This window comes from Cavia porcellus, unplaced genomic scaffold (assembly GCF_034190915.1).
Source record: "Cavia porcellus strain 051 isolate PalLab524CR breed Dunkin Hartley unplaced genomic scaffold, mCavPor4.1 scaffold_28, whole genome shotgun sequence".
NCBI lineage: Eukaryota > Metazoa > Chordata > Mammalia > Rodentia > Caviidae > Cavia > Cavia porcellus.
Genome location: NW_026947511.1, coordinates 32,600,556 through 32,622,517, shown reverse-complemented (window position 1 = coordinate 32,622,517; position 21,962 = coordinate 32,600,556). Strand labels below are relative to the sequence as shown.

At 52.2% G+C, this 21,962-nt stretch overlaps 3 protein-coding genes across 8 annotated transcripts in view; 2 read left to right on the top strand and 1 right to left on the bottom strand.

Moving 5' to 3' along the window:
* The window catches only part of Samd8 (sterile alpha motif domain containing 8), a 63,063-nt gene extending 58,055 nt beyond the window's left edge, over positions 1 to 5,008 (bottom strand). The window contains exon 1 of one of the 4 annotated variants that reach the window (XM_003473610.5): positions 4,794 to 5,008. In XM_003473610.5, the coding sequence (XP_003473658.1) occupies positions 4,794 to 4,967 (174 nt within the window). In that variant the 5' untranslated portion in view covers positions 4,968 to 5,008. Of the gene's footprint in view, positions 1 to 341; positions 491 to 4,583; positions 4,702 to 4,739 lie in introns of those variants that run through there. The other 3 variants (XM_005005342.4, XM_013156892.3, XM_063238701.1) reach the window with 3 other exon arrangements.
* Positions 5,009 to 7,734: 2,726 nt separating this feature from the next.
* On the top strand, positions 7,735 to 10,699 carry Dusp13a (dual specificity phosphatase 13A). Of its 2 annotated transcripts, XM_013157050.3 has the most exons (4): positions 7,779 to 7,957; positions 8,331 to 8,489; positions 8,617 to 8,834; positions 10,500 to 10,699. In XM_013157050.3, exons 2-4 carry the CDS (start codon positions 8,440 to 8,442, stop codon positions 10,697 to 10,699), a joined length of 468 nt encoding a protein of 155 aa, XP_013012504.1. In that variant the 5' UTR covers positions 7,779 to 7,957; positions 8,331 to 8,439. The 2 variants fall into 2 exon arrangements, with proteins under 2 accessions (XP_003473657.1, XP_013012504.1); XM_003473609.3 differs by lacking the exon at positions 8,331 to 8,489 and having other exon boundaries at positions 7,735 to 7,957.
* A 1,917-nt stretch (positions 10,700 to 12,616) lies between these two features.
* Dusp13b (dual specificity phosphatase 13B) lies at positions 12,617 to 18,786 on the top strand. Of its 2 annotated transcripts, none has more exons than XM_063238700.1 (4): positions 12,617 to 12,705; positions 15,735 to 15,908; positions 17,442 to 17,662; positions 18,354 to 18,786. In XM_063238700.1, the coding sequence occupies exons 2-4, from the start codon at positions 15,736 to 15,738 to the stop codon at positions 18,554 to 18,556; spliced, it is 597 nt and encodes a 198-aa protein (XP_063094770.1). In that variant the 5' UTR covers positions 12,617 to 12,705; position 15,735; the 3' UTR covers positions 18,557 to 18,786. The 2 variants fall into 2 exon arrangements, with proteins under 2 accessions (XP_063094770.1, XP_063094769.1); XM_063238699.1 differs by lacking the exon at positions 12,617 to 12,705 and adding an exon at positions 14,397 to 14,913.
* The last annotated feature ends 3,176 nt before the right edge of the window (positions 18,787 to 21,962 follow it).

Here is a 21,962-nt window from a genome sequence, read left to right as displayed (position 1 = left end):
CCCACCACCAAAAATACTCAATAGAAAAAGTGTTCAGATGATAGATATTTATGTTACCACTTCTCCTCACAAGTCAGAAATTTAATTAAATTCACAAAAACTTAAGACAACTACAAATGCATCTCACAGCCCCCATAGCATCACTCTTTTGAAGTACATATACAGCTCTATTTTATTACAAAACACTGTGGTGAAAGGAAGTTTTCAAATGACTCACATAAGTTATGTTCATATGAAGCAATGACATTTAACCGAGAGGACTAAGACATGCTGAAGTCACATCATTTCAGTACAGAAACACACACTGTCACTAAACTGAGACAGAAGATTAGGCTTAAGACCTGGTGATGGTTCAAAGTCCAGCGTTCCATCCCCGGCAGAGAAAACAAAAATGTAGAGCTGCTGCTGCTGCTGCTGCTGTGATGCTGAACATACACGAACATACACAAAAAGATACACCAAGTGTCTTGTACAAATCTACATCCAGACGATCCACTAGCAAAACAGCAGTCAAGAGAAACAGCAGATAAACACTGATTTGTTTTCCAAGCATGCCTGGTCTATGCTCTATTTTTAGTTAACTTCTTGATTTCTCAAGGCTAAGAAAACCGCCAGATCTAAAGTAAGAATCAGTCATGATGATACCGGCAGTCAGATGGTTTTCTGTGCTGGTCTAACTTTCATACCCCTCTATGTGTTACATCAAACCTTTAGATACACTAAAAAAAAATACCAGGTTTCACAAGTTCCCCAGATCACATGCAAGCAAGAAAATAAAACCAGCAGCATTTTCTAAATAAATATAAACACACCTACACATGCACAGAGGAAAAAATCTAGCTTTCCATCTCCCAAAATCTCTGCAAAAACTAAAACATTTAATCTGGGAATGACACAGTAGTTTGTAAAAAACATGTATGAGGACTTCCTGGCAAGCATGAGGTCATAAATTCAATCCCCAGTACCAAAAAACAAAAGAAAACAAAAACAATGTACACAGCTTAAAAACATCTATGAAAAATTTAGCAGAGGTCCTGAATTTGATTCCTGGTACAAAAAAAAAAAAAAAAAAAAAAAAAAAAAATTTAACAGAATCAGGGGCTGGGGATTTAGCTCAGCGGCATAAGCACCTGCCTTGCAAGCAGGGAGTCATGAGTTCAATCCCTGGTACCGATAAAAAAGGAGAAAGACAAAAAAAAAAAAAAAATTTAACAGAATCTAGAACTGTGTTCATATATCATATAAGTCAGTTTGATACCCAAAAAGAATCAAAACTACATAAACTTTACATTTTAAAAAGTGAATTCACAAGCCAGGGAGGCAGCTCAGCAGCACAGTAACTGCCTGGCAAGGACAGGACACTGAGTTTGATTCCTGGTACTGAAAAAAAAAAGTGATTTCACGCTAGGCAAATCGGCACATGCCTATAATGCCAGCACTCAGGAGGCTGAGGCAAGAGGTTCACCACAGGTTCAAGGTCAGCCTGAGCTACATATGAGCTCAATACCAGTCTGAACTCTATAGTCTCAAAAAACAAAAACAAAAAAACCCAGTGATTTCACTGGGTTTCACGGTGGTCCACGCCTATAATCCCAACACTTAGGTTGCAGCATGGGCTACACAGTGAGTTCAAGGCTAACGCTACACAGCGAGACCCCATCTCAAAAAAAAAAAAAGTGAATTCAATCTCTACTAACAATACACCATCATATGAAGAATGAAGGGAGTAGAACTGAAAGACAGGAAAGAATCCCATCTATTAAGTTAATACCCATACTAGGTTTAGTTAACTATTATCATATAGTACATCAGGCTTGGAAATATAAAAATCTTGAAAGAACAGCTAATTAATATGGCATTTTCATAAGGCAAAGTAGTATAAAAATAAGACAAAATAGAATTATTCATTAAAACATCTGTGAATCAACAGTTTTTCTTTTCCTTCTTTTTTTTAATCTTTTTGAGACAGGGTCTCACAATACAGTTCAGGCTGGCCTTGAGCTCACTTTATAGACCAGGCTGGTACCAAACTTAGGATTCTCCTGCCTCAGCCTCCTGAACACTGGGATTACAGGTGTGCACCACCAGGCCCAGCATAAGAGTTTTTCATAAGCAGTATTCAAATTTAAATTTGCAGAAAAGTCATGAAAATGTCTCAATTAGTTATGGCAAACTTTTGAGAATCTGGTAATTAACAAAATAAACACGTTTACAAATGACTGCAATATAGTAAGAGTCTGCAGAATGAGGAGTATGCTACAGAAATCAAAACTGACATTCAAGCACGCCTCCAAGTTCTGTCACTTTGGGAGGGCAGCTTCTACTTTGTAAATATGCTTTACCGTAACACTGATTTTCTTTATAACTAAAGGGCTAAGAGAATTGGCAAAGAGAAATGAAAATAAAATAATGGGGGCTGGGGATTTAGCTCAGCAGCATAAGCACCTGCCTTGCAAGCAGGCAGTTGTGAGTTTGATCCCTGGTACCGATAAAAAACGAAAAAGACAAATAAAATAAAATAATCACCAGGCATGTTAACCTAACTGTACAACTCCATCTAACAGTTTCTCTTGAATTTTGCAATAACATTAAGAAGTTACAGTTCTTGTATTTCCATGCAGTTCAGCAAATTTTTATGTGCCAAGGTTTTTACTCAAAGTCAAGTATAAATGTTCCCTAGGGAGCCCAGCATTTAATGTAAACTTGATTTTCATTAAGGTGAAGAAAAAGGAGTTAATCTGATCTAAAAGTAAATCTAAGAATTAATTTCTCTTTAAAAAAATTATTTCAAGGGGCTGGGGATTTAGCTCAGTGGCATAAGCACCTGCCTTGCAAGCAAGCGGTCGTGAGTTCCATCCCCGGTACCGATAAAAAGAAAAAAAAAAAAAGGGCAAAAAAAAAAAATTCCATCGTTCATTTGATGGCACAGCATACACTCTGTATACATAAACATGAAAGTTTACTACAATTCGTAAATTATCATCTCGAGAAGATTAAATAGCACAGTAGAAAATACTTGATTAAAAGTGGCCAACAACTTTCCAAAAACCTATATACTTTTAAGAGCAAAACACTGTATGCGACATTTGGCTACTGTCAAAGACTTCATGGAGTCATACCATAATCTAACAATCACAAAAGAAAATCAACTTATTTCATCTAAAATAAATGTAAATTTGTTGTTTTGTTTCGGTTTTGGTTTTTTGAGACAGAGTCTCACTATGCAGCTCAGGTTGTTCTGAAACTCATTAGTAGCCCAAGCTGACCTCGACTCCTCCCACTTCATCTTCCAAGTGTCGGCTAAAATGAATATACATTTTGGCTGGGGATTTAGCTCAGCGGCATTAGCGTCTGCCTTGCAAGTGTGCGGTCCTGAGTTCGATCCCCGGTACCGATAAAAACGAAAAAGACAAAAAAAAAAAAGAATATACATTTTGCATTCTTATTTTTCTGCGACAGTTACATTTTCGGTACTATGTCTTCTATATAAAGCATCTGTGCACTCATCTCTGTCCCAGTCAGCTGCCAACTACAATTATCTTTTATCTGATTTTTCTAAATCACTCTCCTAAAAATATACGAACATTATCTGCAAAGTAGCACGTGCATATTTCTCCTGCAAATCTGCCAAAATGAGTGCTGAATTTTCAAGAGATCATTCCAATCCCAGAGTTATCAGTGAGGGGAAAATCTGGTAGGGCCTTGGGCTGTCGCATATTTTTAGCTTTACTAACCATATTTGCACCCTATTGGGTGAAAGTGTCGTCAAACCAAACTCTGCATATGTAACATCCAAGTGTTCAAATTCCCCTTCAAGTTTTGAGTTTTAAAAGGTATAAAGCAGTATAAGGCAGGCTGAGACTGGAGGAAATTAAAGGCGAATATATTCAATCTGTTGGGGGGGATTTAAACTCCTCTAACAAGTGTATTTAAGGGCGAAGTACAAAAAGAAAGACTGAAGTACAGCACTACTAAGAGAAGAAATCCGAACGGCCTCTTTATTTTCAGAAGCACTCTTTGCACTACTGTCTACCAGCATCACTTCCTCTTCACAACTTCCCCCAGTCTTGTGAGCAAATCAGTGATGAACACCGCCCCTCTTTCAGATTCTTCAAAGAATCACTGTCCACAAAAATCAGAGCCCTAGGATCCAATCGCCCTGGCTCTGGGATCTCTGCCTCGAGAGACAGCAACTTGTAAAAATGCCAAAGCCCTAAATGAGATCCCCAAGGGCTCCTTTTCTTTTTTAAACACATTTCTCTTTTTAGATGCTTCTCTCCACTCTTCAGGTCAGATGACTTCCCATCCAACAGTCCTCTCCTGGACCCTTCCTCCAGTCAACCCTGACTCCTTCCCTCCGCTGCCACCGTCGCCACCTGGCCGGGGGCTGTCAGTCCCAGCTCGTGCCCTCATTCCGGGGTTCGCACCGGCCCCAGGCCTGGTCCTCAGGTCCCCTTCGCTACCCACAAACCCTCAGCATCTCCTCCTCCTGCCCGCATCCCCGAAGACCCTCGGCTTTTCCTCCCTCCCTCGCCGCTCTCATCCCTCCAAGCCCTCGCCTCCGCCGGTTCCCGGCCCCTCACCCCCGGCACTGCCGACCCCAGGCCGCCGGCTCCACAATCTCCATTTCCTCCGAATTCCATTCTAGAGCAGAGCGGCCTTGCCGGCTGCTCAACCGTCTTCCCCTCCAGCTCCCGGCCCCTCAGCAGCCCCCGGCTCCGCCCCAACTCCCAACTCACCCTTGCAGCAGACACCCCCCGTCTTCCCTCGCCTCAGCCTCGGCGCCCGCTCACCTCCACGGTGGAAGTTGGGCTCTCCAGACCCAGCTCCGAGTCGGCGTCCGAGGCGCCGCCGGAGTCCGGCGCCCACCGCTCCGCGCCAGAGTAAAGAGCCTCGGGCGGCAGGGGCGGAGCCCGGGGCGGGGAGCCGGCGTGGAGGCGGGGTCGGTGGCGGCTGCGCGCAGGCATCGCTCCAGCCCCCTCACCGTCTAGCCGGCCGCTGCGGGGAGCCGACCCGGAACTGCTCCGGGAGGCGGGGAACTACTGGAGAGGGGGCGGGGCCAACACCGGAAGGGACCCTGGGCTCCAAAGGGCCGGGAGGGAAACTGCGGAAAGAGAGCCCAACAGTGCCTGTGTCTGATTGGAGGCTGACCCTGGAGGACAGGGCCTAGGGAAGTTGGGGGGACATGTGGGCTTGGTAAATAGGGCCAGTGCGTAGAAGGTTGTCCTGATTCCTTGGGAGGGGTCCAGCTCCTCTTCATAGAGCCAACTCTTAGTGATCACTGCTGGCGTTCACTGTCCGTTTTCTTTGACAGTGTCTATGCCAAATGCCAAATAATTATTCAACCCCGTTTCAGCTCTACAAGGTAGATCATACATCACAGAGAGGCCAGGAAACACTGCCTGACAGGTCGTTACGAGAGCTTTAGGGCAAAAGCTCTGGCTCCCGGGTTCGAGAGCACCAGATTCAGCTACCTGCCATGCTGGAAAGTGCTGATAAAAAGGCTCAAGATTGTCTTTAAGGGGCTGGTAGACGCTTGGTCTTAGAGAAAAAAGGGAACAAAGACCAGGAACTGGCAGCATAGGTGACCCTGGCCAAGTCGTTGGCTTGGTCATTGGGCATCTCCGGACTGGCTTTGGGGGAGCCATCATTGACAGGGACAATTTGGTTTCTGCTTTGAGGGGCCGCTTCAGCCCTATCATCAAGTGGGGGGTAGCTGTCCTGTTTGAGGGGTGAGCTCATCATGGGGTGGTCTTCAAGGCTCTGTTTGCCTGGAATCTAAGATGGCTACAGGTTTAGGTCAACAACTGGAGACTTCTGGGCATCACTGGAGTGGGTCTGAAACTTCACATTGTAAGAGCTGGTGATTGGATGACCTTGAAATCCTAAGAATTATGTTACTTACTTTTCTCTTGCTGTCCTTAGCTTGAAGGGGGATGAGAGAGGTTATGTAAATTTAGAGCTAATAAACCTTGTAATTCAAACATTCCTTGAGTGATTAACATGCCCATGTTCAGACCTCAACAGAGAGTCTACCTCAAATTCTAAGGTAATAAGGGAAACAGGTAAAAGGAAGACAGAGATGCTGAGCTATATCCTGCTTTTACTCACTGAACGCCTGCAGGTATAGCTTCCAAGTCCCTCTTACCATCTCGCAGTTACACTGTGTGTCCAAGCTGCTATTCCAAACCAAATCCATCTAACATTGATATAGGGAAAATAAAACTCCTGACCTGCTAGATGTCCAAAATGCTGAGTCCATGTTCTTTAAAATCAGGGAATGAATTCTAGGAACAATGGGGGTTAAGAGTAGGAAAAATTTATTGAAAGAAAGCTTCTAAGAGGAACAGATGGGACCAGGAAGGTGGGTAATCCACTAACCTTAGCTATGTATAATAACATCAGAACCTGTGTTTTTACTCTACTATTTTACCGCACCCCAAAAAAAGGCCCCCTCCCAGGCTGGGCCCATCACTGGCACAAACCAGTTCCAAAGCCAACTGCAGCCCGGGCTCTAGCCCCTGTTTGGTCTTGCCTGTCCCCACAATGCCACATGAACTTGGGTGGCTCTGGACAGAGCGGGAGCAGGCTCTGGGGTGGTGGAGCACACAGTGCTTTCACAGAGTGCTCTGGGAGGGCCTTTCCTAAGAGCTGGAATCAAGATCAGGGGTAGCTGGGGATCTGCCTACCACAACTCATGCTCCTGCAAGCCCCAGAAAGGCCTCAGGAAGTCACACAACACACAGGAAAACATCTTTTTTGCCCACAACCAACTCTGGTAGAAAGACAAATCCACTTTTCCTCAGTTCTTCTTTGAGGCCAAAAGCCTCTGGCTCCTGAAATCTTCTGGCATGTCTAGGACAGCTGTGGGGCTCAGAGCCATTGTTGTTTGTAGGCAGAGGCCTACAACCCTCTTGCCCTCTATAAATAATCACAGATACTTTGGCTCTCAAAGCAGTGATGGCAAATGTTCTAGAGCTTTCGATGGTAACAGCCCACTGTGGTGTGGCATCAAGGTTCACCATCACGGCAAGAGCGACACTTGCCTCTTCCACCTTCTCCTTTGAGAAACCTGCCATCTTCATCACAAGGCCATTGCTCAACTCTTCCCCTGTAAAGCTTGTGTGCATTTTTAGATGCTGTCTCCCATGTCTTCTTCCCATATTTCTCTGACTGCAAACTTTGCCCCTGAGCTGTGTCACACACAGGCTCGCTGCACAGACATCTGTCTCCCACCCAGTCTGTGGCCCACCCAAACCTGCAGAAGTTTTTGTTTTGTTTTGTTATACAGGGTCTCACTATATAGTCCAGGATGGCCTTGAACTCGCTAGCCCAGGCCAGCCTGAAACTTGTGATGAGCCTCCTGCCTCAGCCTCCAGCACAGCCTTTTCCATCATCCATCCTCGGAGCCAGCTGCACCCTGGCCCTCTGGGTTAACTCAGCTGTAGGACAAAATGGCCTTGGGAGGGCTCTAAACCTATTCACTCAAAAACACATTTCAAAGCTCCGCCATGACCCAGAGCATCCTGTACCTCCTTTAACCCTTGCAACCCTTCTCTGAACTCTACCGAGGGAGACACAAGGTTGAGAGAGGGAGTGACCTGAGGGGGTTGGTCTGAATCCACGTTCTCGAGGAGTTTGGGGGTGATTCTGGCTTGGGAGAAACCAGTCCTTTCCTCTCCAGAGGCCTCTGGGACTTGCTGAGTCACTCTTGTCCCACCTGTCCCTGCCAATCTCCGGGAAGAAGAAACAACTCAGGAAAAGCAGAACGGTGTGAAGGCAGAGCAGAGGGTGGGCCGGGCCGGCCCATGGCTGAGGCCTGGCGTCCAGAGCAAGGGGCAGACGCGGAGGCCACAGCTTGTCCCAGCGTTCTGGAGCTGGAGGAGCTCTTGCGGGCAGGGAAGGCCTCTTGCAGCCGTGTGGACGAAGTCTGGCCTAATCTTTTCATAGGAGATGCGTGAGTGGCTGCTGGTCCAAAGAGGGGGCCCGAGGACAAGCAGTGCTTGAGCTTTTTACCAGATGAGGGGGTGGATGGGAATAAGGAGAAATCTTGGGCTGGCAGAGACTTTCTCCAGGACTCCCACATGCCCGAGACAACACAGTGGCCAGGTGTGGCCACAGGATCCGGGAGGGGCAGGGATTCCCAAAGGGCCCTGGAGTCATCTGGCACATGCAAGACAATTGCCCAATCTGGGGACCCAGGGATGGGGAGCAGTACGTGGAGCACCAGACGGGGCCAACAGAGATCCCCCTTTCTGGTGCCAGCCTCCCTGCTGTGGACACAGAGTGGGTGGCAGAGTCAGGGAGGTGTCAGCCCTATGTGTCTCCAGATCAGAAGCAGGTACACCGTGGTGACAAAGAGGCAGGATGTGTGTGGGAAGAGATGGGGCAAGAAGACAGGGCAGGCAATCCCTGCCCTCCTGAGCTGGCCGCAGGCAGATGGCCCCAGGAGGCACAAAGGAGCCGAGCCTGCACCAGCCCTGCCCCAGGCAAGCTCTGGAAGGGAGGCTTGCTGGGCTCAGCCGCCTCTGGCCCTTGTGGCTTCACCCTCCCACACCACCTCCTTCCCGGTGTCCACCGTTCAGCCAGCCTCCAGCTCCCTTCCTGCCCTCCCAGGGCCACGGCGAACAACCGCTTTGAGCTGTGGAAGCTGGGCATCACCCACGTGCTGAATGCCGCCCACGGGGGCCTCTACTGCCAGGGCGGCCCCGACTTCTACGGCAGCAGTGTGAGCTACCTGGGGGTGCCGGCCTACGACCTCCCCAACTTCGACATCAGCACCTACTTCTCCTCCGCAGCAGACTTCATCCACCAAGCACTCAGCACCCCCAGGGGTAGGACTTGGGGTCGGAGCCCCCGGGTCTGCCCGTGTGCATGCGGGGAGGGAGCCTGTTTCCTCTCAATCATCAGTGCCCTTTCGTCCTGGTTTTGGGTTTTTTTTTTTTTTTTTTCGTGTTTGTTTGTTTGTTTTTGTCTTTTTGAGACAGGATCTCACTATGCAGTTCAGGCTAGCCTTGAGCTCACTTTGTAGTCCAGGTTGGTCTTGAAGTCGCAATGATCCTCCTGCCTCAGCCTCCTGAGTGTCATTCTGGTTTTTTAAAACCCTCCCTTCTATGCCCTAGCACTTTATTCCTGGTTGCTTTACAGGAGGAACAGGTCCCTCTCAGCGTAAGGCCACTAAGGAAGTTAGTAGCAGTCCTGGGGCTGGAAGCCAGGTCTCCAAGTCACCAGTTCTTTCTCTGTGGTCACCCTCAAGAAATCTCCACTGGTACCTACTGTCTGCCCCAATAGACTTTCAAATTTTAAAAAATCTTGAAGTACCCAGGATACAACAAATGAGACTAGCCGGGCATGGTGACACCCCACTGTGATCCCAGCATCTGGGAGGCTGAGGCAGGAGGATCACCATGAGTGCAAGGCCAGCCTGGGCTACATAATGAGTTCAAAGCCAGGCTGAATTACACGTTGAGATCCTGTCTCAACCAACCAACCAACCAACCAAACAAACAAACAAAAGGAGACTAGCCAGGCTGGAGCCCTGGCTTTGTATTCATCCTGAGACACAGCTGTGCCCTTTTCTGTGTGACCCTGAGGAAGCCAACGCTCCTCTCAGGACCTCAGTTTCCTCGCCCTTGTAATGGGAATGATATGGCTGTAACTCACAGCAACTTTTAATATTCAAAGCACCTAGACATTCTTTTGGGTTTTGTCCACTCATCCATCAGCTATTCACTGAGTATCTGCTACATGTCAGGCACTGAATCAGATTCTGGAAATCCAGGCTTCCGCAAGGCAGGGTCCCCATGCGCACAGGACTTACCAGTCTCAGACAGCGAGGTATCAGGAGTGTTGCTGCTAGAAAAAAGTGAATACGAGAGGCTATGGGGACCCGGGTGGGGTACGTAGTCTTCACGGTCGGGGAAGTGGGGACTTCCTTCTACAGCAGAGGCCACTAGGCCTCATGCACAATCCAAGAGCTGCTGTGTGATTCAGGCGAGGCCTGCCTGGTCAGGAAAGCCCTGCCTCAGCTGATACTTGAATGCTGAGTAGTAGATGTTAGTCAGCCTGAGACCAGGAAGAGGGAACAGCATCAGCTAAGGCTGGGGGACAGGGGAAGTCACGACAGAAAGTTCCAGTGTTCCCAGAGCTCAGGGTTGCAGGGTCCAGGGGGCAGGCTGCAGGCCCACCTCAGGGCCTTCTAAGCCGTGTTAGGAATCAGGCTCCATCCCAAAGCTAGGAAAACAGGGGTTTTCTCTGATTTGCTGAAAGATCAGGGACTTAGGTGAGGCAGGAAGAATCACCATGAGTTCAAGGCCAGCCTGGGCTACAGAGTGAGACCTTGTCTCGAACAATTCAATACAAATAACAAAAAAAGGAAAACAAAGATCAGGAAGCTGAGGCCCGTAGAGGCTGAGCAACTTGCCGGGGTCCCGGAGTACAGCAGGCAGCGTGGGGACGGAGGGTCGGATGGAAGCAGCCTCTCGCTGGTGTCTCCCCAGCCAAGGTCCTGGTGCACTGCGTGGTGGGCGTGAGCCGCTCCGCCACGCTGGTGCTGGCCTACCTCATGCTGCGCCAGCGGCTGTCCCTGCGCCAGGCCGTGCTCACCGTGCGGGAGCGACGCTGGATCTTCCCCAACCGCGGCTTCCTCCACCAGCTCCGCCAGCTGGACCAGCGGCTGCGGGGCGAGTGCCGCAGCTGAGGGGCCAGGTGAGGAGGGCACCGGGCTAAGCTGGGTGTGCCTAGCAGCAAGGAGTCAGCCAGGGCCAGTGGGGTGGGCAGGAAGCTAAGATGGGGCCGTGCCCCCGTGGGAACAGCACATGCTACAGGATCCAGCAGCCTGGTAGAGCAGCAGATGTCTGATCAGGCCGGCACCCTCTCCTTAGCGTGGAGCCTTAGACACCGGCAGCTGGCTTGGAGGTAATATGTCGGTGAGGTTTACAGCATTGCAAAACCCATGAGTGTACCATCCACAAGACCATGTAACTAGAGCCTCCAGGAATTGTGCAGTGCGCAGCCTGTGTAGCTGTACCTGGCATCCTGCAGATGAGAAGGTGGCGGAGAGGTCCTCCCCAGCCATGGATGCCAAATTTTTCTCCTCATTTTTCCTCACATCTGTGCCCACTTGATCTGATGCGCAGGACCCAAGGCAGAAGCAGGCTCAGGTGACAGCTCTAACAGTCCCAGCCAGCGTGCCCCTTGGTTTACCTGCCTATAACACAAATCCTCTCTCTCTCCCAGCGCCAATCCTTGCTCCTCGCCACAGGGCTCTGCCACTTTGCTGCCCTGGCCCTGGTCCTGCTGCTGCTGCTGGAAGCTCTGGTCCTGGTGGATGGCCAGAAGGTGCTGAGAGTCCCCCGGGGGGTGCCCCCTGCAGCTTGTGCCTCCATCTGCTGCCCCTTGTACCCTGCACCCCCTCGCAGCCACTACCTTCAGTCCCCACAGGTGGGTGTGGCCTCTGCCCCAACACCTGAGGCTCCTAGGCCAGGACCTGCATGTCCCCAGGAGAGTGGAGAGGGAGGAAGCAGCCCTGGGCCACAGCCACCTCCTCGGCTCTCCCCAAGGCTCAGGGAACCCCAGCAGGCTGAGTCCCAGCTCCCTGGAGCTCAGACTTCAGAGGTCCAGAGTTGGTGGAAAAGGCAAATGCTTTGACACACACTCGAATTCCCAACACTTGGTAGGCTGAGGCAGGAGGATCACTGAGTTTGAGGTCAACTTGAACTACATAGCAAGAACCTGTCTTAAAAAAAAAAAACAAGGTATTGTATGGCCAGGATCTTGGGTAACAATGGTTCCTTAACAAGTCCAAATCTAAGATCACTAATGATTGCATTCGGCCTCAAGAGGGCACGCACTGTCCAAAAGGGGTGGCGGGCTTGGGCGGGACTCTGCCGGGTCACTGTCTCTGAGGGAGCGGTTGGTGGGGGCCGGAGTGACTCCTGGACAAAGCCGCCCTGCTCTGTGCCATGTGCACCTCAGTCTGCGTGGCAGCCTCCGGCTGTAGCTCCAGATCGTTTTGTGTTGTTATTTGACATGAGGTCTCACTGCATAGTTCAGGCTGGCCTGGAACTCACTGTGTAGCCCCGGCTGGCCTCAGATTCATGGCAATCCTCCTGCCTCAGCCTCCCCAGAGTGCTGGGATTACAGGCAAGCACGACCACTCCCCTCCGGGTCTCCAGATCTTAATCCTGGTCCGTCCCACCTCCTTTAGTCCCCAGTACGGCTCGGAGACTGGATGTGGATACTGGCAAGGCCACCTGCTTGCGTGTGCTTCCGGTGCATCTCTCCTCTGCCCTTCTTGGTCCTTCTGGTCCCACTTCCGGTCCTTAAAGGCCAAGCGAGTTGTTGTTTTTGGAGATGATGGAACTCCGGCCAGCGCTGTCTCGCTGAGCCACACTCCGCCCAGAGGGAGCTTGTGAGATGGTCTCTCCGACATCCCTGCCAGCTGACCCCCTCACGGACGCAGGACACACACGGGGCCAGCAGGGCTGGTGCCTGGCTGGGCCTGGCACTGACCGCACCCTGGGACCAGTGGACGAGTTAGGAGTGGCAGGGGTGACCGGAGGGGGGAGCAGGCGGCATGCTTTATAATTAAGCTCAAATCAAAAAATAGAAACCGCATCAAGTGTGCAGAGACAGGCGGCTGGCTGTCGGAGGCACAAACTGTGCGTTGGAGAAGCCCTCGGCCAGGACCGGACACCGCCACAGGTGGGTGACTGCTGCCCCAGGGCTTGGGGTACTCCTGGCTCTTGAGCCTGTGCGGGGGGTCATGGTGAGGGTGGGCTGGCTATCGCATGGGAAAGAGAGTTACAAAGCACAGCAATCAGAAATGCCCTGGCCGGAATCCTGGTTCCCCACACCCACTGGCTCTGTGATCTTGGGCAAGCTGTTTAACCTCCCTGAGCCTCAGTTTCCTCAACTGTACAATGGGAATAATAATATTATGCCTTCCATAAGGACAGCAGGATTCAGTGAGAAAAAATAAGCACTTGGCTCTGTCTGGTACATGGTATGTCCTTCCTTAATAAGTGGTGAATGTAAAGCCCGGTGTGGTGGCACACATCTGTGATCCCACCACTCGGGAGGCTGAGGTTGGGTACCAAGAGTTTGAGGCCAACCTGGGCTACACAGTGAGTTCAAGAGCAGCTGGGATACCTATGGAGACCCTGTCTCAAAAAACCAATCAAACAAAATATGTGGTGAAGGTAATAATTACTACTGGGAGGCACTTTACATTCAGAATCTTCTGGGATGCTCATAGTGCCCCAGCTATGGGCATAAAAGGCAGGGTTCTAGGAGGCTGCAGAGGAGTGTGCTCTTCTTGGGGAATGGGGGGAGACAGGCAAGGAGAGTGAGCAACCCAACGCAGAGAACTGGCTGTAGACAGATAAACGAGACCGGGCAGCCGTGAAGCAGCAGGAAAACCATGTCCACAGAGGTGGCTGCTCAGCCACGGGGCAGCGTGGGAAGGGACAAGGTGGCGTGGTGAGGAGCAGAGTGAGGGCTGGCATGAGTGGGAGGAGCCAGGCATCACCCACTGCAGCAGAAGTGCGAGGGAGGTGCAGGGAGGGCCTTCCACAGTCCCCAGCTGGACAGCAGGACCCAGGCAGCATGGCCACAGCCTCTCCTGTGTGCAGGGCCTGAGGACAGGTCACTGGCTGGGGCCAGGGCAGATGGAGGAGGACAACCTGCGCTCAGGAGCCAGGGCCCAGGCGAGTGTGTGCGGGAGTGGCCTTGACTCTAGGGAAGGGTGCCATGCTGCAGACCAGGGCCTGGTCTCCTGGGAGGCGGAGGCCTGGGGTGTCCCAACAGCCCCCACCCCGATCCCTGTGACCCCAGGAAGCAGTGAGTCCCCAGGAGCCTGGCGGCCTGCGCCCTGAGCAGCTGGGCTGCGTGGCACCTGAAGACCACCAGAGGGCGACCTCACCCCACGCCAAGCTCCAGGGTGGAGCAGGTGCCCACTGGCTTTCCAAGGCCCCTCTGGTCCTGCCACAGCCGGAGCGGCCTCACCTGGGAGCTGCAGAGCAGGATGACCATGGATGCCCCTGCATCTGGGCCTCCCCCACTCCAGCATGCTACACTGCCTGCTGCCCTGTATTCTGCCCAGGACACAACCCAAGAGTCCTGAGCAGTTAGGTACTGCCAGGATCGTCAGGCAGAGCAGCTGTGCCACACAGCAGCAGCCTCCCAGGGACCGAGGAGCAGGGCTGGGGTGTTCCTCAGGAGGCTCAGGCTTCTGTCTCCCTCTCAGCTGCCTGGTCACCTCCTCAGGTAGCCACCCATCTTCAGGGTGGCCACAGGACCCAGAGCCCTTGGTCCCGTGTGCCCTGCACAAGGCCACAGGCTCGGCCTGCTCCCAGCCCCACCCCCGGGGCCCCAAGGCCTGGAATCCTGGCCGCTTCACAGGGTTTGTGTTCCGGGTGGAACCTGCCCTGGCCCTGTTCCGCTCTCCCTGAGCCCTGTCCCTGCTCCAGTCCCCAGTCCCAGCCCCAGACCATGCCCTAGGTAGGTGGCAGGCCACCCAGCCTGCCAGGGGGAGAGAGAGAGGTCGCAGCAGGGCATGAAGGGGAGAGCCGGGCCTTCGCTTCCGCCCTGCCCACAGGCCACCCGCTGGGTGAGCACGGCTAAGCCCATGGTCTCCTGGATGCCTCTTGCTATCACTGGTCCTGGCACCACTGATCGAAAGGAAAAGATGCTCTTCCCAGTCTGTAGTTTCCCTAGTTGCTGGCTGCAGGGGTCTGGGACCGTCGGCCCGGGCAGGGCCCCCTTCCCAGGGCAGCACCAGGCCCAGGTTCTGGTGCCCCTGACGGCCCAGCTGTGCAGCGTCCCGGACACCCTGGGCCAGCCAACGCCAGCAGACACAGCCCAGCCAAGCTGGACCAGGCCCACAGAGCCACGTGGGCCAGAGTCGTGGGGGTAAGGAGGGAGAGCAGGGCCTGTGGTGGTCATGGGACTTGGTGACACCTGGCCCCCAGGGAGCAGGACGGGAGGGCTGGTCCCTCTCTGGAATCTCCAGGGCAACAAAAGGCTGGGCAGGGACCTGAGGGTTCAGAGGACTGGATGGTAACTGCAGCCTTCAGCCCCATAGCCACAGGGCTCTGCCTCGGGAGCAATCTGAGCTCCAGCATGCAGGAGAGGAGCAGGGACACAGCTTCGGGAGGCATCAGACACAGGACATTCCCCCACATGCACTCTCACCCGCTGGGGAAGCTCTGGTCTCCAGCTCTGGAAAGTAGGCGGGGGGGAGGGGAATGAGGCTGAGGACCAGAACGGAAGTGGCAGGGTGGGGACCACAGGGACCTGGAGCTCCCATCCCTACAAATTCCAACTGATGGGCCACTGAAGGGGTGAGTGTGCACTGGCTTTGCCAGAAATGGGAAACCCCAAGACCCCAAGGCCAAAGCTTCCACCGCTGGTGACTTTAGGAGGAGGCATGACCAGAGCCATGAGGAAGTTTTGGTTCCCCTTGTTCTTGGGGGAAAAGACCAGCTAAGCTTCGTGAGCAGCCTCATCCAGAACAGCTGTGGCTACGAGCTTGGCAGGGCAGGCCTGTAATCCCAGCAGGGCAGGCTGAGGCAGGACAATTGCTTTGAGTTCCATGCCAGCCTGGGCTACACAGCAAGACCTTGTCTCAAGAAAAGAACAACCCAGGGGCTCACCCATGGCACACGGTGACCCCAGGACCTGCATTGCTTGAGGTCCTGTCCCCAGCCACTGCACTGTCCACTCTGTTCCAGGATGGACTCGCTACAGAAGCAGGACCTCCGGAGGCCCAAGATCCATGGGGCAGGCCGGGTGTCCCCCTACCAGCCGCCCACACTGGCCTCACTGCAGCGCTTGCTGTGGGTCCGCAGGGCTGCCACACTGAACCACGTCAACGAGGTCTGGCCCAACCTCTTCCTGGGAGACGCGTGAGTGAGACCGTGGGTGAGAGGTGGTGGAGGGTCTGACGTCACCCACATGAGAAGCTCAGGGGCAGAGGTGGCGCCCTCCACCTGCCACCATCTCTTTCCCCATTTGTCTTCCCTCATATTATTATGTTGTTACTGGCTGGTGCAGTCCATTCATTTTTTACTGCTGTATAATATTCTACTGCGTGACTGTACCACAGTCTCAACATTGTATTGGGCTGGGGATTTAGCTCAGCAGCATAAGCACCTGCCTGGCCAGAGCGAGGTCACAAGTTTGATCCCTGGTGCAAAAAAACCAAAACAAAACATTGTACTGTATATGGAGATTTGAGACATTTCCAGTTTTTGGCTATCATGAACAGTAATCCTATGAATATATAAATGCAGGTATCCTGGGAAAACACATGCATTTCTATAGGCTGAAAAGAGAGTAGAATTGTGAGGTATTTTTCCTAAGTCTTTTTTTTTTTTTTCTTTTTGTCTTTTTGTTTTTTATCGGTACCGGGGATTGAACTCATAACTGCCTGCTTGCAAGGCAGACGCTTATGCCACTGAGCTAAATCCCCAGCCCCAAGTCTTCTTAAACTTTAGAAAATATGGACCAAATGTATACAGAGTTTAGAAGCTTAATGCAAGTATTGGAAAATGATGAATATATTATTCCTCCCACACAGATACAATTTTTGTATGCTATTTTAAGATGCATATACACATACATGGTTTTTTCATGTATATGCTTTTAATAATTTTGTATGTGTGTGTGTGTGTCTTTTTCTTTTTTATCGGTACCGGGGATCAAATTCACGACTGCCTGCTTACAAGGCAGGTACTTAGGCCGCTGAGCTAAATCCCCAGCCCACTTTTAATAATTTTTTAAAAAATAAAAATGATATCACTTCACAGTACTGGTTTGGTGATCTGCTTTATAAATGAGATCACACTATGCATTTTTTAAAGTGAAACATTCTGTTTTGTAGCCTGTATTTTCACAGGCCCTTTTGTTTTCTTAAGCTGGGAATTGAACTCAGGACCTTGTGTTTGCCTGGCAAGTACCATGCCACTGAACTGTGCCCCCAGCCCCCAGGTTCTTGATATAACAAACATCTTTTCTTACATACCTTTTAGAGGGTGCAATATGTCATCATTTAGATGCTCAGGAGCTCCCTCTATGGGAGGATATGTTCACAGACCCCCAATGGATGCTGAAATTGAAGACAGCACCAAAGCCTAGATATGCTGTTTTTTCCTGTTTATAGGTACGGTTTTGTTTTTGCTGTTTTTTAAGACAAGGTCTGTGTAGTTTAGGCTGTCCTCAAACTCCTGGTGATACTCCTGCCTCATCCTCCCATGTTGGGGGACGACAGGGATGGACCACCACGCCCTTGTTAGAGGTCTTCAGCCCCAGCTGCCAGGGCCTGCTCACCAGGGCAGCCTACAGCACCCCTGGAGGGGCCCAGAGGGGTATGGGCAGGTCCCCCCCAGCCAGAGCTGCTGCGGTAGTCGGCCCCCACTCTCCTCACCCGTGTTCCCCAGGTACACTGCCCGGGACAAGAGCCGCCTGGTGCAGATGGGCATCACCCACGTCGTGAACGCTGCTGCAGGCAGGTTTCAGGTAGACACAGGGGCCAAGTTCTACCACGGGCTGCCCCTAGAGTACTACGGCATCGAGGCAGATGACAACCCCTACTTTGACATCAGCATCTACTTCCTGCCTGTGGCTCGCTATATCCGAACAGCTCTCAGCGCTCCCCGAGGTGAGCGGTGGGGTGGCATCGGGCAGGCCGGGGACAGGGTGGGCCTGGGGCTTTCCCTGGTGCCAAAGTAGCACCGAGGGGTGAGGAGTCCAGGGCATGGACCGCACCAGCCACCCCCCACCTGGGAACCAACCACCTCAGGCTTAACTGTGATCCACTACTGCTGGGTGTGGTGGTGCCGCCTGAGATCCCAGCATGGGGGAGGCCAGCCTGGGCTACATAGGGAGACCCTGTCTCAAAAAACCAAATGCACAGAGAAAAAGATCTACCGTGGTCATCAGGGTAACTGTACCCCTCAGTCAGAGGCCAGGCGTTGGTGCCCAGCAGCCCCTCTCAGAGGCCTCAGCACAGAATACAGAGACAGGGAGGGGCCAGGCAGGGGGAAAAGTTGGTGGCAGACACCCTCTATAATCCTATGAAGTCTAGGAGTCCCCAGGGGTTCAGTAGTCACCTCTCCCAACAGTTGCAAAGGATGCTAGAGAAAGCACCCTGGGCCAGGAGAAGGAAACCCTCCCTGTGGCCCTGTCCTGCCGCTGCCCTGCTGGGCGACCTTGAGCCACTCTCCGTCACTCTCTGGGGGACAGTTGGCATCGATGTTCCTGGAGTCTGCTCCAGGGCTGAAAGGATGGCCGGAAGTGGGAGGCGACCTCGCAGTGTCCGCAGGTGCTCACCCTGGGTCCGTCTCCTGCAGGCCGCGTGCTGGTCCACTGTGCCATGGGGGTGAGCCGCTCTGCCACGCTTGTCCTGGCTTTCCTCATGATCTGCGAGAACATGACGCTGGTGGAGGCCATCCAGACGGTGCAGGCGCACCGTGACATCTGCCCCAACTCGGGCTTCCTGCGGCAGCTGCAGGTGCTAGACAACCGGCTGGGGCGGGAGAGCGGGCGGCCGTGACGTGGTGCGCACCCGAGTGCCTGCCCTCCACCCGGCAAGGCCCGGCCCGATGAGCTCGGCCCTGGGGACAGCAGCCTCTGCCCTTCTCCAGAGACCCTGAGATGTCCCGAGGCAGAGGCAGGGAGAGCTGGGTGGTGACCTTTGCGGTGGATTCCCCTGACCCGACCCAGAGATTCTTTATGCAAAAGAGAATTAAGTCTGTCTCTATAATAAAAGGTTCATCATAAGAAGGGCAGGAGAGCTGGTGGCTGTCACAGGGACGCTGGGCTCTGTGGGGCTCACCTCCCTGACGTGTCATGGTTACAGCTGGTGTGAGAGGGCTCAATGGCTTCCTCTCGTGCCCTCACCCATGGGTCCACTTGTGTGAGAAAGAGCCAAGTTTCATGTGTCCACCCACCCTAAAGTCAGCTATCCAGCTGGAGTCGGGGCAGAGGATGGGGCTCCGTGGTGGAGCGCTTACCTAGCACACACACGCACACACACAAAAACACTGCACGAATTCCATCTTTTAGAACCAATCTCTTTTCTTCTTTCTTTTTTTTTAATTAAGATTTTTCTTATATTTTAAAATTTGTTTTAGACAGGATCTCACTATGTAGACCAGGCTGGCCTCAAACTTGCAGCAATCTTTCTGCCTCAGCCTCCTACGTGCTGAGATTACAGGCCTGTATCACCATATGCAGTTCAGTTTTTTCCTTCACACTCAGTTTTTAAAAGAACTACTGGGGGTTGGGGGATTTAGCTCAGCGGCATAAGCGCCTGCCTTGTAAGCAGGCAGTCCTGAGTTTGATCCCCGGTACCGATAAAAAGGAAAAAGACAAAAAAAAAAAAAAAAAAAAAGAACTACTTAACACTCACCCCTAAGAACTGGAGGCACTAAAGACAGCATTGGGGAGTGCCAAGGAAGGAACAGATGTGGGGCCGAAGGTTCTGGGTTCTCATGTGCTGATTAAATAGAGCTGCTCAGGCGCATGCCTGTAGAGCCAGCACTTGGGAGGCTGAGGCAGGAGGATCACTGTGAGTTCCAAGACCAGCCTGGGTTACAATGTGAGCTCAAGGTCAGCCTGAACTGCACAATGAGAGCTTGTCTCAAAAAAAAAGATAAAGCTGCCCAGACAGGCACACCCCAAGGGCCAGGAGGACTGTCCCACTTCCTCTCTAGCGGAACCAGTGGGCCAGCTTTCTCAGGCCTGTCTTTGGCCGCTGCTGAGCTCAGGGTTCCCCCTGCTCCCCCAACCACAGCAGTCATCCCCAGGTGGAAGGTCCTTTACAGATCTGGCCCGATGTCTTTCCTGAGCGCAAAGCCTCTGCTCTCCTGGGCTGGAATATATGATCCTCCTGCCTCAGCCTCCCAGAGAGCTGGATCACAAGTGTGCTGCCTCTTCTGTGCTGCACAGGCTTCAGGCTGCAATACGCCAGCACACCAATCTCACCTTTCCCCTGGGTGAGCTCCAGCTTTTCCCCAAGGCCTCCTGCAGACATCACTTCTGGGTGTCTCCACCAGTACCCCGCGCTGGCTAGCACCTCCTAACCCTTCCTTGGACATCGCTCTCTCTGTTTAGGAGCTGTGAGGCCAGCGCTGTCCTCTCCTGGGGCTTAGGGAGCCTTTTTTTCTCTGCCTTCTGCTCTGTTCCTGGGGAGTTGAGTGCCTTTCCTCTGTGCTTGTGTGAAAACAGGCATCCCCTTTGCCAGACTTGGCCCCAAGCAGACTGAGTCCTCAAACAGACGAGAGTGCCCCTGGGCAGCCAGCTTTGTGAAGGAACCTGTGTCTGTCTGTCCTCTGGAGTGTGTCCCAGACACAGGGTCACCAGCTGGGTTTTAGTTCTCATAAATCTCTTTTGCAATTCATGGTCTACATACTGTACATGTGCGCTTGTTGGCTGGGAGGGACTTGTATCCCCATTTTACAGACAAACAAACTGAGGCTCAGAAGAAAGGAGACAGGGATGGAAACGCCCTCCTGGGTCCAGGATCACCAAGCTCTGGCTCCAGGGCAGCTGCTGCCCAGCCAGCTCTGCAGGCCACTTCTCTGAGGCACTCTGTCCCTGTTGGCTATCTTATGCCCTGCTGGAGGATGGTAGAAGGCCTGGTGCTGGGGTTCCCCCACACAACCCTGGGTCCGCTCTGGGATGGAAGGTGCTCTTCCTTGAGCCTCAGGCTTGCAGGGCCCAAATTCCCACCGCAGATAAAGCTCGGCTCAGCTCAGCAGCCCAAGCTGCTGCCCCCAGTTCCCTTGGATTCCCCTCCGCCTCACAACTCAGTCTCGTTGCTATTTCTTGCTTGGCATGGTCAGAGGAACCAAAATAGTGGCTTTAGAAGTCAGTCATCATCCTGGTCTCTGCATTGGCCGCCCCCTACCCCTACCCCGTGCTGGGCCAGGCCATCCAGGGGCCAGGACAGAGCCGAGCTCTACGCTGGGGCATGGGTTTCAGCAGGTCACCTTCTTGGAGGTCTGGGGATTGGGCTCAGAACCTGGGGTTGCCGGGGAGCAGGGAGGAGAGGCAGGTGGAGACAGGTGGCGAGAAAATCACCGGAGGGAACAGAGGCCAACTCCACCCTGGTGCTGCCTGGAGATGCCTCCTGCCTGCCACGTGTGGGGACATCTGTGACAGTGACCATTCTCTACAACAACCTCATGAAAGAAACCAGGCATTGTAGAAAACATGGCTCCGTGTGTGTGTGTGTGTGTGTGTGTGTGTGTGTGTGTGTGTGGCTTTTTTTTTTTAATTGGAGTCTTGCTATGCAGCTCAGGCTGGCCTTGAGCTCACTCTGTAGCCCAAGCTGGTCTCGAATTCACAACAATCAATCCTCCTGCCTCAGCCTCCCAAGTGCTGGGATTACAGGCATGAGCCACCACGCCCAGCCTGTGTGTTTGTTTTAAGGGTCTTGTTATGTAGCCCAGGCCGGCCTCAAAGTCACAGAAATTTTCCTGCCTCATCCTCCTGCGCGCTGGAATTACAGGCATGTGCCAGGATGCCTGGCTTGAAAAAAGCATGACTTTGGAGTCAGCCTCCTCAGGCCTCCATTAATCTCTCCAGATTCATAACAAGCACCAGGTAGGATTGTTGCAAGGATTGAGCAGGAAATTACAAAGTGCTTGGCACAGTAATTAAAAACCCACAACAATCCCGTCTCAGCCTCCTCAATGCTAGGATTACAGGTGTGCACCACCACGCCCGGCTTTTTACCTATTTTTCTTTCTCTCTTTTTTTCTTTGATTTTTCTTTCTTTTGAAAAAACATGAATCGAACATAGCAGTATGTTAAGATTTAACCACACTGATTTGTAAGAATATAGACGTTTATTATATCTTTTTTGTGTTCTTAAAATATTTCATAATTTTAAGAATTAACTAGACAGGGGCTGGGGATTTAGCTCAGCGGCATAAGCACCTAACTTGCAAGCA